This window comes from Rhea americana, unplaced genomic scaffold (assembly GCF_003343005.1).
Source record: "Rhea americana isolate MKP2758 unplaced genomic scaffold, rheAme1 scaffold_1, whole genome shotgun sequence".
NCBI lineage: Eukaryota > Metazoa > Chordata > Aves > Rheiformes > Rheidae > Rhea > Rhea americana.
In genome coordinates this window covers 4,348,537-4,365,167 of record NW_028185038.1, presented here as the reverse complement: position 1 = coordinate 4,365,167, position 16,631 = coordinate 4,348,537, and the positions used below count along the sequence as shown (strand labels likewise).

Here is a 16,631-nt window from a genome sequence, read left to right as displayed (position 1 = left end):
GTAATGTGATTCAGAGGTAGACCTTTTTTGAAGTTTTCAATATTTTGTCTTGCCAGTCTTAAGTATTTAGCTTTTTAAGTGGCAAAAGAATGTTTTTAGAACACCGATTTTGAAGCCCCATTAGAAATAATTCTCAAAGTAAGATATATTTTCTGTATCTAAAATTTCTTCATTAGTATAACTTGAATTTAGTAGTTGACAGTGACAGATTAACCTACAATGCTGCTTCTTTGTTTTCTATTTACTTTCCAACTGTGCAAAATGTATTACCTTTTTACAACTTATTGTCTCTTGATGATATCTTTAAAAATTTCATTTTAAACTCCACAAGCTCACATATCAYTTTTTTTACCTTCTTATCACTTTTGCTTTTCACTGTCTGGTTTGTCCTTCATTGACTTGGCCTTCCAATACTGTACCTCGTGCTTTTGAAGGCTACAGAAACTTGAGGAAAGCAGTCAAGAAGAAAGAAGGTTGGAAAATTTCCCACGTTTTTAATTAACTGTCATTTCAATAATTGGTTATTGTACATGAAAAGAAGTTGGGTACTTCAAGAGTACTTCAGGAGCAGTTCATTTGGCTATCAAAATTCTGTTCTCCATTTTGCATTTCAACAAAAGTTTTAACAGGAAGAAGTACCCCTTGTAGAACTGAGGTTAATTTGGGGATTGTACACTGTTAGGCAAGCAGTTGTGGGGTGGTGGCACCTTTGGGAATCACTGCAGAATGAAGCAAATTTCATTCCTGTACAGAATGAAAGGCAGGAGGAATGTGTAGAAGCTCATATGATACGAAATCTATAGCAGGCAATATATTACAGTAATAGTATATTACTTTGATATTTTTGGCATTTAGGACATAGAAGGTCTTGAACCTTCCTACTTCAGTTAATTCTTCTCAAAGCTCCTTTGATCTTTTGCATGCCTGAAACTGAAGCCTTGACCACTCTTTCAGTTCACTTTCAGTGAAGGTAGTAGATAAGTTAGTCACAGAGGGCAGTGCAGTTGAAAACTCTAAAAGGAGAAGGATCACCTTTGTGAATGTTAAACACTGTCCTAAAAATTAAAGGAGCTTTTATTTTTTAACTGTCTATTTTGATCTAAAAAAAATCTGAATTCATGCAGAATGATGATTAGTAGTGTGCGTGTTAGGGACTGTAGGAAATAAGATATTAAAAGCTGTTAAAATACTATGCATAATTTTTACCTGGATAAGAATTTTAAAATTCTATCCTATAATACTTATTTACAAATTCTTTACTTTAAGATTGTTTTTTAGAATTAAAGTTGCAGCTATTACACTTCTTTATAAGGCACACTGCAAATGTTCTCTCTACTGTTCTCTGCTCGTCTCTGCCATGTCTGTTGGTTCTCCCTCCTCCTGTCTTCTYCCCTTCATTAGGCAGAAGACAAGTTCTCTATAGTGATGAGCTCTGGACTGTGTTTGGGCAGAAGGGTCACTGAGGATTTGTCCCCATCTGCATCCAGATTGCAGCTCAGCTCTGCTAACGTACAAGCTTATTAGCAAGCATAAAACAAAATGTACTGTGAATAGGATGAGATGACAACCTGTGGAAATGAGATTGTGTGGTTCTTTGTTCCTCRTTTGACATTTATTTCCTGTACAAATCTGGTCAAGCCTTTTTCAGCCTTGCAGGCTGCTRTGTGGATTGTTTGGTTGTGGAGGAAGACGTGGGTTTCTGGTGCATCATTTACCCTGCTGGAGCAGTGGCAGCACAGATTGCCAAACTTTTAGGTGGCTGAAGTTGTGTGAGATGGATTCCACATTATGTGATCCTAATCATAATTATTGCCCCCAGGGTGTCTAACCCTGTTCTACCACAATTTCCTATCTATCTGGGATGATTTGTGTGTGTAGTGCTAGACAGACAGACATYTGATCTCTAATAATTTGCAGGATGCCATCAATTTTTGGATTTTAATATATATTTGCATGTGGCATCTCAACTGGTGAACAGCTAATTCACCAATCCTTTAGAAAAAAAATGTGGTAATTTACATAAGTCATCATTACAGTTCAGATTGTCAAGAAAGGAAAGAATATAAAGGTACTTGACATTTGAATCAGTTTTAAATCATAATCTAAAACCCMGAAGCATGGAAGTATACTAAAACGTAATCTTAATCTTTGAGAGGGGTTTCTTTTTGAGACATAGTCTTACGGCAAAAATTTAGTAYTTGTTGGTTCTTTTTGTTGTTGTATCAATGCCTGTTTGAGTGGTCCCTTGATGTTCAGGTAGATAATTGATCCAAAGAACAGTTAAGATGTGATAAATTAGGATATTGTTCCTTAAGGTTTATGTCTAATTTTTCGGATGACCGTAAGCATGGTAGACCTTGTTATAGCTTGAATGTGCAATAATATCAATTGATAGGTATGTTGTACTTGTACACGCTGTTCTTTGAGTGCATTGCAACTTCCATGCAAAATGGGTACTGCTGTAGCAGACAGAGATTTGTATTCTAGTTTTCCCAACTTTGCTATACAGTGTGAAAAAATGTGACAATCGTTAACATTATTGTGCAAGCTAAGACTATGCAAGAGTAATTGAACATTATTTTATTATCTGCAGGAGTCTGGAAATTGTGTTTTACCATGCCCAAGCTCTATACCTTTGGCTAATGGCACATTTGGTTTTCATCTTTACTGGAAATTTTGAGTTATTGGTTTGGGGGATGGGAAGTGCTCGCAACTGCTATTTGTGAATATTTTTTCTGTGCCTCTTCTGCTAGTGTTAAAGAGGAAAACACAGATAATGAGCAGGAGAAGAAGGATGAAAAAGGTGCTTCAGAGAGAGAGAATAATGAATTGGAAGCGGTAAGTATTWAAGATATTGTTTTAGTTTATTTGTCCGTTGATGTCTGTTCAGAGACTTCYAAGGAAACCGGGAATGGATCGGTTGAATGCTACTGGTTTCCAGTGATAATTACAAGTGAATGGGGGATGGAAAAGTGTGGATATTTTTAATGTCTCTATACTCCACGTGTTTTATAGGAGGAAATTCAGGAAGTAAGTGATCATGAAGATGAWGAAGAAGAAGAAGATGAGGATGAAGATGACATGGAAGTTGTTGAAAGYTCAGATGAATCAGATTCTGACTCTGATGAAAAAGGTGATGTCAGTGCAAAATTTTGTAGAAGTTTTGCTACATGTACTGTTTGTTATTTATTTTCTTTTGTYAGGCAAGATAGCACTTGCCTAACCTACTGGCCATATTGCTCTGTGGATTGTCTTGTGAGTTCTTTGTTGGTTATGGCCCTAAAGTATTCAGTGTGTGTATGATCAAGTGTTCATACTGCTGCTTAAAATGGAGCAGAAGGATGCTTGATAACACACTTCTTAGTATATCCAAAATATGAAGTTTAAGTACTATTTTTATTTTAATGTCTCAAGACTATGACCACTATTAGTCCTATTTTTCTCTCTCCCTTCATCATTCCACTCCCCTGAATGAGCCAGCTCCTCTCTTCTGAAGAATTTGGCTGTATTTTTCTAAGAGCTAAAGRAAGGAAAGCCTTCTCTCGGAGGCTACCAACAGTCAAATTTTCCTTTTATAACCTACTGAGTTTATTAATGAAGGTTATTCTCCAGCCTGGTGAGGTGCCTGAAGCTTGGCAGTCAGTCTATGCAACTTTCATGTGGGGAAGGACAGAGTGTTGGTGTTGAGATTATAGTTAAAATGTATTGGCATTGGATTGGATTGCGATCCAATGAGAGAGATACCTGTCCCTTCCTCTGTCTGAGTTCTAGGAAGGAGACTGTTTACAAAGGAAACTTTTTTTTTTTCCCCTGAACTGCAGATAATGGTTTATTTCATTGCTTTGTGTTGAGTGTAAAACTCTTCTATGTACAGTTATACRTTAGGAAATCACCTCACTGTTATCTTCATTTTTAATTCTTTAAATCTCTCTCTCTTTTTTTTTAAGAAAATTATCAAGCTGACTTGGCCAATATTACCTGTGAAATTGCCATTAAGCAAAAACTAATAGATGAGCTAGAGAACAGCCAGCGAAGACTGCAAACTCTGAAAAAACAGTATGAAGAGAAACTAATGATGCTACAACACAAGATTCGAGACACTCAACTTGAAAGAGATCAGGTTCTTCAAAACTTGGGTAAGGAGTACAATTTTATTTAAATCTAAATGTTGTATAAGATCTTCAAATKGAATTGTCTGCTGCTTCCCTTGCTTCTTTTTGCAAGTGTGTTAAGAAATTGCAGAAAACAGAATTGGGTTAGTACCCATAATGCCAGTGAATCTCACTTTGCTCATCTTAGTTTACYAGAATTGAGAAAAARAAWWWTTTTWAAAGGTRGTTACTGGCAGGCATTTGATTTGGTTTAATGAGCATTGCTAGTTTTCTAGGAGCTCTAATTTTCTTTTTACTTAATCCTTGAGATAGTCCCTAAATTAAAAATTATTTTCCTCTCTACCCTTTCCTTCTTTTGACTTGCGTAAAACAAGAATGAGGATTAAAGTTGCCTTTCTCAGAAGATTTACTGTCTAAMCTTTTTTGAGTATGTATTAGTTTTAAGAAGAAGAATGGTGAACTTAATACCTGCAATTGTAATGAAATYAGAAAAGCTGAAGGAATTAGTGGTCATGCTGCAGTCAGAAAAGCAAACTGCACGCCAAGAATTACTAGGAAAGGAATGTGGAAAAAAATATTGTTATGATGCTTTGTAAAATCTGTAGCTTATTCACATCTTGAGCAGTGTGTGCGCTTCTCCCCTCCTTTACTGCCACTGCCAATCTCAAGAGAGAGAGAGAGAATGGAACTGAAAAACATTTATAACAGGRGTTCCCCTTCCCCTCCCATCAAAAGTCATGAATGGCTTTTATGTAATGAAAAATAAGTTAGGCCTTCTCARTGTGGAAGAGAATAGACTGAGGGAAGTGTACATGATAGAGATCTGTATGTGGCATGGAGATGCTATTAGGGTTTGAGTGCTTGSTGTTTCTTTTGGTGCAATGTGATGGGTATCRGATTAATCTAGCAGGTGGTAGGCTCAGATCAGGCAGAGATACTCTTAAGGTTTGAAGCTTTTTGCTGTAGGAATTCATATATRTTATGAATTAACAAGATTTAAGGAGAGATTGTTTTCAGGAGATACAAAAATTAACTCTGAGCCACAAATGTTTGAGGAATACCTCCTATTCTCTCCAGACACTTGGAGGTTTTAACATGTCTGTAGTTCCATAAAACAGCGGTCTAGAAAAGGAGTGGATAGAAGTGAGGCTACCTTGCTGAGGTACGTGTGGGATGTCTGCTGCATGTGGTGCATCTGCCTCTGTGGGACCATGAACTTGATGTGGGAAAGTACTGGGGAAGTGTTTTTTGGTGTTTTATATACTTACATATATATGTTTATATACTTACATATGCTTCATGAGCACTGGCACAGGTTGCCCAGAGAGGTTGTCCACAGAAGGTTGTCTCCTTCTCTGGAGATCCTCAAGGCCTGCCTGGATGCAACCCTGTCTACCATGCTCTAGGTGACCCTGCTGAGCAGGGAGGTTGAACTAGATGATCTTGAGAGGTCCCTTCCAACCTTACCAATTCTATGATTCTGTGATTCTATACTTTATATGCTTTTGCTGTTCCCTTACTCTTCCTTACACCTTCCCTGTTAGATATGAGATACTAGGCTTGATGGCTGTTTGGATTCAGTTTGGTTGTTCTGATAATCTTGTGTACATATGTGTGAACAACTCTGCAGATATCTATGTCTTCAGGTACTCAGATATTTGTTATCCAGTACAAAGAAATCAGGAGAGTGTTTATAATTGCTCTCTTCTCCTAGAAGATATGCAAGATGGAGATTTTGAAACAGTGAAAGAGACAGGAGCTAGGCTAGATGCAAATGAAATCTTTTGAACATATTGTAGATAATGCTAAAAGCAGAGGAAGCAGTCATCAGCTGTGACTGACAAAGTGAAGATGTCCTAATCAAAAGCAGATAAGAATTTCCTTTTTTCTTCAGGTTCTGTGGAGACCTATTCAGAAGAAAAGGCAAAAAAAATTAAGTCAGAGTATGAAAAGAAACTCCAAGCCATGAATAAAGAACTGCAGAGACTTCAAACAGCTCAAAAGGAGCATGCACGTTTGCTTAAAAATCAGTCTCAATATGAAAAGCAACTGAAGAAACTGCAGCAGGAGGTGACAGAAATGAAGAAAACCAAGGTATATTTCAGTATATTGAAGTGTTGTGTAATGAGTATTTGTTCACTGGAAAATGGTTGAGATCACCTGTGTATTTATCCAGCAGATAACCATGTCCTTGCTGTCACCTGTTCAGAAGAATGAAAACAGAATAGCCATGAAGACCAAGCTACTTGTGTGTGTGTGTTGGGGGGGGGGATCCTTTTAGATTTAATGAACAGAAATTACTGTATCAAATGTTGGGAAACTTAYACTATGTGTCAGTTATGTGTTATTCATCAGCTGGTAAAGAAGGCAMATTGGGTTGAGGAGGTAAATTGCTAAAAGCAGGTAGAATGCTGGAAGATGGAAGTTTGAGGAAAAATTTCCGTATGAATAGGGAAGGAAATAACACATACATGTAAACAGCTTTTCTAAATATGTTATTGATGGCTGCTTTACAGGTTCGCTTGATGAAGCAAATGAAAGAAGAGCAGGAAAAAGCTAGAATGACTGAATCTAGAAGAAACAGAGAGATTGCACAGCTTAAAAAGGAACAGCGCAAGCGAGAGGTGATTTAACAGATAAAATACTCATTTGGAATAAGTATTTATCATTATGATGTGCACCCATATGCAGGCATATACCTGCATATATGCAGGCAGACATTACATACATATTTCCACCAGTAAAAATGCACCTAATTTGATTTGACTTCTGTCATAACTCAGATTCTAGTTTCAGGTAAAAAGTGCAATGGAAAATAGAAGGCTTATTAACTATGAATATCAACATTACTTTGTTTATGAATCTTTGCAAAACTGTTGCTGCCTTATCACACACAAGTTTTCTTTTTGATAGAGAATTGCTRTGATGAAACACTGTCGTAGAAAGAGCATAAAAACTTTGTGACTGGATCACTTCATTTCACAGTAGTTTYGCAAACTTGTATTAGAATGTAATAGTTTTGTTTTTTATACAATAGATTACTTCTGGTAAATGATAGAGACAATATCACGAGCTGTTTGCATTTTTTCACAGCATCAGCTCAAGCTTTTGGAAGCTCAGAAAAGAAATCAAGAAGTTATCCTACGTCGCAAAACAGAAGAGGTATTGTGGTAGAACATTAATGAACATTTGAAAATAGAGCGATGTTGCGGTTTCAGGGAGAGGTAGTTGTGTTTTTTGCATTCTGCTGTTCCAGGTTACAGCTCTTCGTCGGCAAGTAAGGCCTCTGTCTGACAGAGCGGCAGGGAAAGTGAGTCGAAAACTGAGTCTGCCTGACCATCCTGTTCAAGAACCAAGTTCTAGTTCATCTGTTGAGTATGATGGTTCAAGAACAGCAGGACAGCAGAAGATGAGAATTCCTGTTGCAAGAGTCCAAGCATTATCTGTAACTGCAACAAACGGAACAGGGTAAGGACTRAAGTTCTTCAGGTCTTTCTAAAGAGAACGGAAAATTGCATAGACTTTATAGCATATATTTTTGTGATGATATATGTTGCAATAGCTGATATTTTTCAAACTACTGTCATATAATGCTCATAAAATGAGCAATATTGGAAATGCAATTTGAGTTCTATGAATTTAAGACAGTGTGGAACAATGTGAAATGTCATTAAAGGCAGGTCTCATTAAGAAACCTCAAAATTTCTAAATGTAATTTTGAAATAAATGTTTTTAACTATTTCATTTTAAAGATTTAAAGAAATATTTTTAAAGAAATGTCCTTTGTTGGTCTGACGTCCACAATGTTCTTAATGAAGAAAATCTTGTGGAAAAAAACATATATTAGATTTATTGATGACCTTCCACTGTGTTTTGAAGCAGATTGCTTTGTTTAATAGAGAATGATTCTTAGGTGTCTTCTGATTTCTGTAGTGCCTCATATAAGATGCTACAGTTCTTGCTAACTGTTTTTCAAAATGCAAAATATTTGAGTGCAGTGGAGTTCAGGGTTGAGTGCAGATAGATGTTTGGTGCAATGACGAACTGCAGGAAATTGTTAAGTTGGCTGTGAAATAAGTATTCTAGCCTGATCATTTCCATATTCAAATTTGTGTTTCACTACTTTCACTCAGCTGTATGTTTTCCTTGAATTTATCGTAGAAAGAAATATCAGCGGAAAGCGGTGACAAGCAGAGTTTACTCCTCAAAGGCAGCCAGGATGAAGTGGCAGTTACTTGAACGAAGAGTGACTGATATCATTATGCAGCGGATGACCATTTCCAATATGGAAGCAGATATGAACAGGTTACTTACGGTAAGTGATGTGCTGTTCACTGTTGGGTATATAGTCATTTTAAATAAAGGGAGAGCAGTACATTTACTGTAAAAGAATTGCTTTGAAGTTGGCATAAGCAAAATGACTCAGACTATATTGCAGTCAATGAAGAAGCTCTTAGCTCCGGTAAGCTTTCAGACCATGGGTTTGCTATGCATAGTAATAAATAAAAACGCAGTAATGGGGTGATTTACAGGTCCATTTGTGTATTCACCTGTATAATTTATTTCTTGCTGCAAAGATACTGACATAAATTGTAGTAAGGAAAAGAAAACAAACAAAAAGGCACTTAAATATCTTGTGTTTACTAATTGCTTTTTATGTAATATTATGTCTTTGGGGAAAATAGCAACGTGAAGAACTCACAAAAAGAAGAGAGAAACTTTCGAAAAAAAGGGAGAAGCTCATTAAGGAAGGAAGTGGCAGTGAAGCAGATAAAAATGTCCAAAACATAAATGAAGAGATGGAATCGTTAACTGCGAATATAGACTACATTAATGACAGCATTTCTGACTGCCAAGCAAACATTATGCAAATGGAAGAAGCAAAGGTACATCAAATACTGTTGCAACTAATGGTAAAATGAAGAGAAGGAAGGGRAAAAAAAACCAAAGTATCTATGGTAGTCTTGAGAAGGATTTCATTTATAAATTAATTTTGTTTTTGTTGTATAATTGTTGAAGCGAGGAAATAAAAATTGGTGAAAACTTAAGTGAAATCTGAAATAAGTGTCTTTTACAACTGAATTTTCAAATCTGAATTTTAGCATTTATTGTGTAATACAAGTTAATGTTACAAGGCACTTAAATGTCAAAGCTGATGTTTTCTGTTCTACTGGCATTAAATTAATATGATTTTGGGGACTGAAGGTTACCAACTTGTACCAATTCTTCCTGCAACTGTTGATGTACTTCTACTCTCTTATATTGTTTTTGTATATTTTAAATATATATAAGGCTTTTTATATGTGAACATTATGTACATTCTTTTATTGTATCAGTCCTGTTACATTTGGGTGTATATTTTTTTTTTTTTATGAAACAATGACTATCTATTACTTAGGGAGACTTTTCAAGCAAAGCTGCTGCTTGTTTGGGACTGACTTTTTAAGTAGTAATTTAATAAGTGAGATGAAGGTATTGTTAAATTTGAATGTTATCAAAAGCAGTGAAACCCAGATGTGACCATAGCATACATGGTTTAGCATGAGGAATCCACCAGGTACAATCTCCTAGATTTCTCAGTTTGCACTTCATGCTGCCATGCACTGTAATACTTACTAGTACTTTTATAAAGCAGAGATTGAGTTCTCCTGCTCCCATCTTAAGCTAGTTTGTGTATTAATGCATATTACATCACTAGCAGCTTTACCACTCTACTTGTATCAGGATACTCTGAATTTTAGGTGGCATGGTGCAGTGTTATATGACTTTACAGCATCATTAAAAGAGTGGTGAACACAAAAGACTTAATTATTCTAAAGGGTGCTAGAGTGGTATATACTGACTGGCGAGAATAATTCAAACAAAATGGTATTTATTTTGGTGAGGAAGAAACTAGGGGGGAAAGTTTTCAAACACATGGTAGCTGCAGAGACTAGTGGAATAAACTCTTTCCTGTTTCCATGCTGATTATCGATGAGATTAGTTTATAGAAAGATAAGGGTTTGAGGTTAACAAAAGCTTTCAGTACCAAAGAAATGGAAGCACTGAAGAGCCTGGGAAGGCTACAGAGTCTGCATTGTGGAATGTTTATGGAATAGGTTCAAAAATCATCTGTCAGGCATGGTTTAGAGCTACCATGGAGATGACTTAGGTGATGTTGCAAGATACTGTTTCCATTTTTTACAATTAGTATAATGATTAAAAAAGATGCATTTTTTCGCCTTATGACTGTTTTTATTTTTGTGTGTGTAGGAAGAAGGAGAGACCTTGGATGTAACAGCAGTGATCAATGCTTGCACTTTGACAGAAGCTCGGTATTTGCTTGATCACTTCCTCACAATGGGTATCAATAAGGTAATGCAGGAGATGAAATATGTGTGCGCCAGAAACTATGCTGTTTATCAGGGCTGTGCTGATTTACAGGCTGGCTAATGTGAATTTATACCTGTGGAAAGTAAGCAGGACAAAGCAAAGYTGGCCAGCACTGTTGAGTTGTCCTGGTTCTCAGTGTGAAGGCATCTGAGAGCTGTTATCACCTTCAGTGTGTTGCCTGTTCTTCATACCCCAGAAGACCTCACTTCTCTAAGCCAGAAGTTAGTGCTGTTATAGGAATAACATGAGGTAATTAGTTATCAYACAGCTAATGTCTTTTCATGTCTTTCATTACTGTCTTCAAAACTAAAAGAAAGTAGGCTTTTCATGGARCCTTCCAAAGTAGGACCAGGATGCTTTTAGGATGCTCATTCAGCTGCTTTCTTAAAAATGAGCTGTTTCTTTTTGTTTGCTTTTTAAAATGGGATAATTTGCTAATGATTTGCTGATAATTTGCACACTTCAGTCAGACTTCTGCTTTTCAACAGAGCAAAGTGAGATTTTTTTTAACACTCTGGGAAATAATATTTTCAAAATGAGTACTTAGTGGTTTGTAATCATGTGCAMATGTGTATCACATGCTTTTGTTCCAGCTTTTCTTTATATGGGGGAATGCTTTCATGCTTGGTGTCACTGAGTTGAGTGAAAGATTTCCAGGCTACTGAAATGGACTTTGGCTTGGTCCTGCTGACCAAGTCTCTCCTCTTGTTTTGTGTTTGGCATTTGCAAACTTCAGTCTATTGTTTTTTTTTTTTGTTTTGTTTTGTTTTGTTTTTCTTTCTTTTTCAGCCCTTGGATGGGTTGGTTGAATGCCAGCAGAGTTAGTATATGAGATTCCTTACAGCAGGGTTGATATGAGAGAAGTGTCTGACTTGTTCAACTTTATAACAGTTTTCACATWTTTTTTTAAATAATTGTAAGAAAGWTTTCTTCTCTTTCTGATAATTAATTAACATATATAAAAACTGAAATTGTATTTTCTTGCAATGTTGGTCACATCTGCTTTCTGTTTTACTGTTTTTTCCCCACAAGCAAAATTTTTCTATTGCTATGTTCTTTTACTTCATGATAAACCAAAATCTAAAATGTAAATCAGTAGTTAGACACTTACTTCTCAAGTACTAGTACTCAAAGCCATTCCCTATTCTCCAAGTCTCTAAGAAGATGCCTTGTACCTTCAGTTCTCCCCTGTTTCTTCTATGTGGAAGGCCTCCTCTATAAATTTTCTAGATGTAGACTCCAGCTAAAAATGTCGGATGAATCCATGAGTCTAAGGAAGTTTCTGTAGAATGGAGCTTAAGATAGGCTGTGAGAACTTTCAACAAAAGCTGAATGTTCACTGAGTGATTCTGTAGGAAAAGTTACTGTTCTAGTTTTTTTGTTTTGTTTTTTTCCATAGTATGATAGGTAACAGATAGAAAAAGGTACTGATTTGTGAAAAATTAGTAATTTAGATGTTGATTTTCRGGTACTTGCTGGTCTTGAATATATGCAAAAAGTCTGTGAATTGTGCTTGGAAGTGGTGTCCCAACCATTGAGTTAGCACCTGGTTAGCCACTGGATGCATGTTTGCAATTAGAGACTGAGGAATATAAGTTAAATGAACACTAAATGAGTCACTCAAAAAAAAAAAAAAAAACCAAAACACCCAAAACCTTAGGATGTGAAAGCTTACAATGTTAATGTTCTTGTTTGTGTTCCTATTTTTAAAAAAAGTTTTGGCAATTCTMATTTTCTAACTAACTAAAAGGTTGTGTTAAAGTGTTTGTCATTGTTTTCTTTGTTTTCTGTCTCCTAGGGTCTCCAAGCAGCCCAGAAAGAAGCTCAGATTAAAGTTCTTGAAGGACGTCTAAAGCAGACAGAAATTACTAGTGCTACTCAAAACCAACTGCTGTTCCATATGCTAAAAGAAAAAGCAGAGTTAAATCCTGAGCTTGATGCTTTGCTGGGTCATGCTTTGCAAGGTAGTTTGGGAATCTTATGCTTTGAGTAGTTATCTGCATGCCATGTTTGCCTTTTATGCATGTTCTACTGGGCATTCTAGGCTTCTCTTTTCTGAATAGATGCTGTATTTTAACGTCTTACATTTGAATTCTATTTCACAGTCAATGTGCATGCATATCATTTTTAAGTATATCTACTCAGCAGTGGAATATGGGAAATAGTGAATCTTTTCTTGATCAAGAATTGAAATTCAAATAATCCTCTTGTACAGTCTTTTGTAAAAGTAACACTTACAATTTGATATAATTTGAACTTCTGACTATAAAATTCTAAATGTTTAACCTATTCAATCGTAATATGGTAGTGATTTTGAAAGTGGTGTTGTATGTCTGTTACGGCATCTATTCTTTTTCTCGTAAGATTATATTAAGAAAAATATAGGATACATTTGGATACTTTTGCTTTATCTCTTTTTATAAATGGATATGTTTTGATTGGAGTGTTGCTTTTGTTTCCTTGTTGCTGTTGTTTACACAGACCTAGATAGCATACCGCTGGGTAAGTATGTTTAGCTTTCTGTGTACAATACAGCTGCATGAATTACTAATTCATGTTCACTAACTGGTGCATCTTAGAATTTGTGAGCGTGTGAAGTTTGCATGTACTATTCTGTAAATGTACTCATTATCACAGGTTTACAAAGCATTACTTCCTTTCTGGTAGCACCTGTAACCCATGTGATAGTTAGATTTAACAGTTGAGAAGTGAACACAATAAGTAGAGCTGTAGATCAATTTTCTGAATTATTTTCTGTGAACCTATAATATATACAGACTACATAAGGTTGTTTCATGATATATTACTGCTATAGTTGTGGCAAATTGAACTCATCTTTTCTTGTTTGACAAAAATTAATTTTTAACATGCATCTTATTTTTAACCTTTTGCAGATAGCTTATTTTGTAATGTAATTATTTTACAGAATGCTGATTCTATCTCATTTTTTCAATTGGGTTCAATTACTGCCTTCATTAATTTTGAGGAGATGGGATCTGTAATTGTTATTGCTCTTAAGACTCCCAAATAAATGATACTAATTTCCTTCTCTTCCTTTTCTTCCAAACACAAAACTGGCTCTTTGAAGCTTAACAGAAATATTCCTGATGTCAACAAAACCTCCTTTAGTACAGTCTTGTGATACTTCTAATCCGGCTAAGCTGTGCTGTGCTAGTTTGCATAGATACCTGAAACATTCCAAAAGCACAAGATTTTACCTTAAAGCAGACAGAAGATCATATGGTATAAGTTGCTGTGAACTGTTACAGCTTTACTGGCATCCTAACAGATGAGAGCAGCTGAAAATCTGGCTCAGGACATGTTTCATATGGCTAGTATTTATTCAGGAATATCAGCTGGTTTCAGTATCATAGTTCATATAGAACAGAAACTCAATCTGTGTGTGTTCTTTTAAGCCCCTGTCCGAGTGAGAACAATGCCTCTCCAGGAACTCAGCATTGCGTTTTTCTTTAGCTGTGGACAGTCTTTACTTCTTAACAGTATCTGAATAGTGAATAGATACTTGCTAAATGCATTGAAATAATAGCTTTATCATGAAAATTTTGTTAGAGTGTATCTTTTTGAAGAAGCTTTTTAACACATTGCAAGCATGAACTGAGGCTTTAAAAACCCCATAGCCATTGAAGACTATGTTGACACGTTATAGGAAGGAAAGTTCACTGTGGGTGTATCTAAACTGAATGTTCTGTACTAACCTCAGTCCGCACTGAAATCCAAACTGTTGATAGCCTGTGTTTTGTAGATCACTAGTGGCTAAGCCTTTTGAGCTGCAGGGAATTCAGGAACTATTCAAGTGAGAGGCTTCCAGGCTGGAAAGTGCCAGATAATCCTCAGGGAACTTTGTTGGTCCAGAGACTCCCTGCTAATCTGACACTGTTTCCAGGGGTGCAAGTGAACGGCAGGAGCTACTGAGACAGATTTCACCAGGCTGCCTGACACCTCAGCGCAATGCTTAGCCCCATCTCAAGCAGGGTAGTTGCACTTCCAGGGTGCTTTTCATCAGCTTCTTGGGAACTGCTCCCTTGATTCTTCCTTTCAGCTCTGAAATCTGTAAGCTCTTAACCATTTGAAAATATTTGGCTTGAAGTTCGGGTATTCGCTATGCAGTTGTGCATCTCTGCTAAGGTGTAGACCTGTCAGAAGGTTTCAGTTTGCAGCAAGGTTTCAGTTTACATCACAGGCTCGGATTTTTACTCACAGAATGGGTTTCAAATGCACACCGACCTTGTGTGTGGATAAATCATTCGCTATCTGCCATCTGGTCTGCTTTTGTGAAGAGGTAACATGGCCATGAAGTTGGCTCCTGAAGTGTTACTGGAGTGACTCCTTTCCAAAGCATTATGGCGACTGCTTTCCTTTCCCATTTGTGATATCTGGACATTCATAGATGTGACTCAGAGCCATGTATAGGCAGAGCTTGAGAGCAAGTTGAATATTGTTTCTTGGGATGAAATGTACTGTTCTGTGCATTGTGGTTTTGCTGTTCACACCAGTTGCCTCTGCATTCTGCTTGCTTTCATCCTCAAAGCTCTCTGCTGTTCTTTGGTCATCTCTGCTGTTCCTCACCAGCAGTGCTGTCTTCGCTAACCTTTCATCTCCTCTCACTTAGGACTTTATGCAGATATTGCTCTTCTGCCTCTTTTCATTTCTTCTTGTTGGTCTGTGTGCTAGTTTCTACTCGGGAGCTTTCCACGGTCTTCCTGTACTGGATTGCAGACAAACCCAAGAAGAATACTACTACAACGCATCAGCTCCCATGAGTGTGAGCCCACAGTGCACACACAAAACCTTGTCTTTTGTGGCTGTCCAACACTCTACTTTCTGATGTTACCTGTAAAAGTGGATTGCAAGTTCTTTGTGACAAGGACATGAAGTAACATCACCCTAAAATGAATCATATATTAAAAAGAAATGCATTTATTTTGCTGATGGTGCTTTGTCTTGCTAGAAAGAAAAATGTTCTAGATCTCTTCTTCTGCAGAAGACAGAGTAATAATATATCCATAAAAAGTTTAATATAGGCCCAAATCCAGAAAGAGATAAAAGAAGAAACTTGGGGGTACTATGCTTTACACTTAATTCTTTATAATACTGTTACATTTTTGATAAATACTGTTATATTTTTGATAAATAAAGTTACATTGTTAAACTAATGCTGCAGTTGAGTGCCTCTAAAGTGCATTACTGGTGTTAGGTTGATATATACTTTGGATTTTTCTGGAAGCATTTTTAGATGTAGCATACACAAGAAGGCAGTATTTTGTTTTATTTTCTTCATATCTTCTCAGGATTCAATTGGTAACTGTTTCTTTCCTCCCTTTCTCCAAAGCATGAACTTAGATTAAAAATGTATACATGGGCAAGCTATTTTAATAGAAGGTACAAAATATATTGATTATGTGCCTTACATATGTATCTATCTTCTGTCAGAAATTAAATAAATACATTTAAAGCATCTCTAAAAGAGGTGTAAAAAAAGAGATGTAGTGGAACTTCATTGGGATGTTATTTAATCCTTAAGACTTTATGAGTATGTTCAAAATAAGAGACTTTGTTTACAGTAGTGTATTACCAATATTCTTAAATTGTTTAGAATGTGTTATTAGAATAAAATGCAAATAACTTCAATCTCACAAAATGCAGGGGTTCAATTGTTCTCTTTTATTTCTGACTCATAGGTACATAGTTTATAATGCAAGTTTTGTATTCAGAACTGTTTACAGTTTAGAACTGATTGTACATGTGCCCTGTACTGGCTGACTTAACTTAATATTTTGCCCCATTTGCATGCAAACGTGTTAATGTGATGTTTGATAGTGTTAGTGTGTGACGTGCATGCTGGTTTCCTCATTTGTGAACAGGTGTGTACCCATTTTATTTCAGGAGTGTTTCTACTGAACAGCTTCTTTCTTTTTAGATTAACTTCAATACAATTAATCTCTTTTAGGGAGCTGTTCTGTAGTATTAAATGGTAATATCATCCTGTTCTGAAACCTAAATGCTTATATAATGATCAAGAACTTGCTTCTCCTCAGCCCAAAGGGTGCCATTCTGTATAAGTTGAGGCTGAGCCTCAGCCCACTAGCTGATTAAAAAAGGATTTTATTTTCTATATATATGCATATA

General features: G+C 36.2%; 1 protein-coding gene across 1 annotated transcript in view; it reads left to right on the top strand.

Moving 5' to 3' along the window:
* Positions 1-16,631, top strand: part of KIF21A (kinesin family member 21A) — a 70,341-nt gene that overhangs the window by 29,253 nt on the left and 24,457 nt on the right. Inside the window, exons 12-24 of the mRNA XM_085325156.1 lie at positions 435-473; positions 2,754-2,838; positions 3,016-3,133; positions 3,948-4,136; positions 6,007-6,206; positions 6,629-6,736; positions 7,206-7,274; positions 7,369-7,580; positions 8,274-8,427; positions 8,798-8,998; positions 10,365-10,466; positions 12,283-12,448; positions 12,966-12,986. Of these exons, the coding sequence (XP_085181282.1) occupies positions 435-473; positions 2,754-2,838; positions 3,016-3,133; positions 3,948-4,136; positions 6,007-6,206; positions 6,629-6,736; positions 7,206-7,274; positions 7,369-7,580; positions 8,274-8,427; positions 8,798-8,998; positions 10,365-10,466; positions 12,283-12,448; positions 12,966-12,986 (1,664 nt within the window). The remainder of the gene's footprint in view (positions 1-434; positions 474-2,753; positions 2,839-3,015; positions 3,134-3,947; positions 4,137-6,006; positions 6,207-6,628; positions 6,737-7,205; positions 7,275-7,368; positions 7,581-8,273; positions 8,428-8,797; positions 8,999-10,364; positions 10,467-12,282; positions 12,449-12,965; positions 12,987-16,631) is intronic.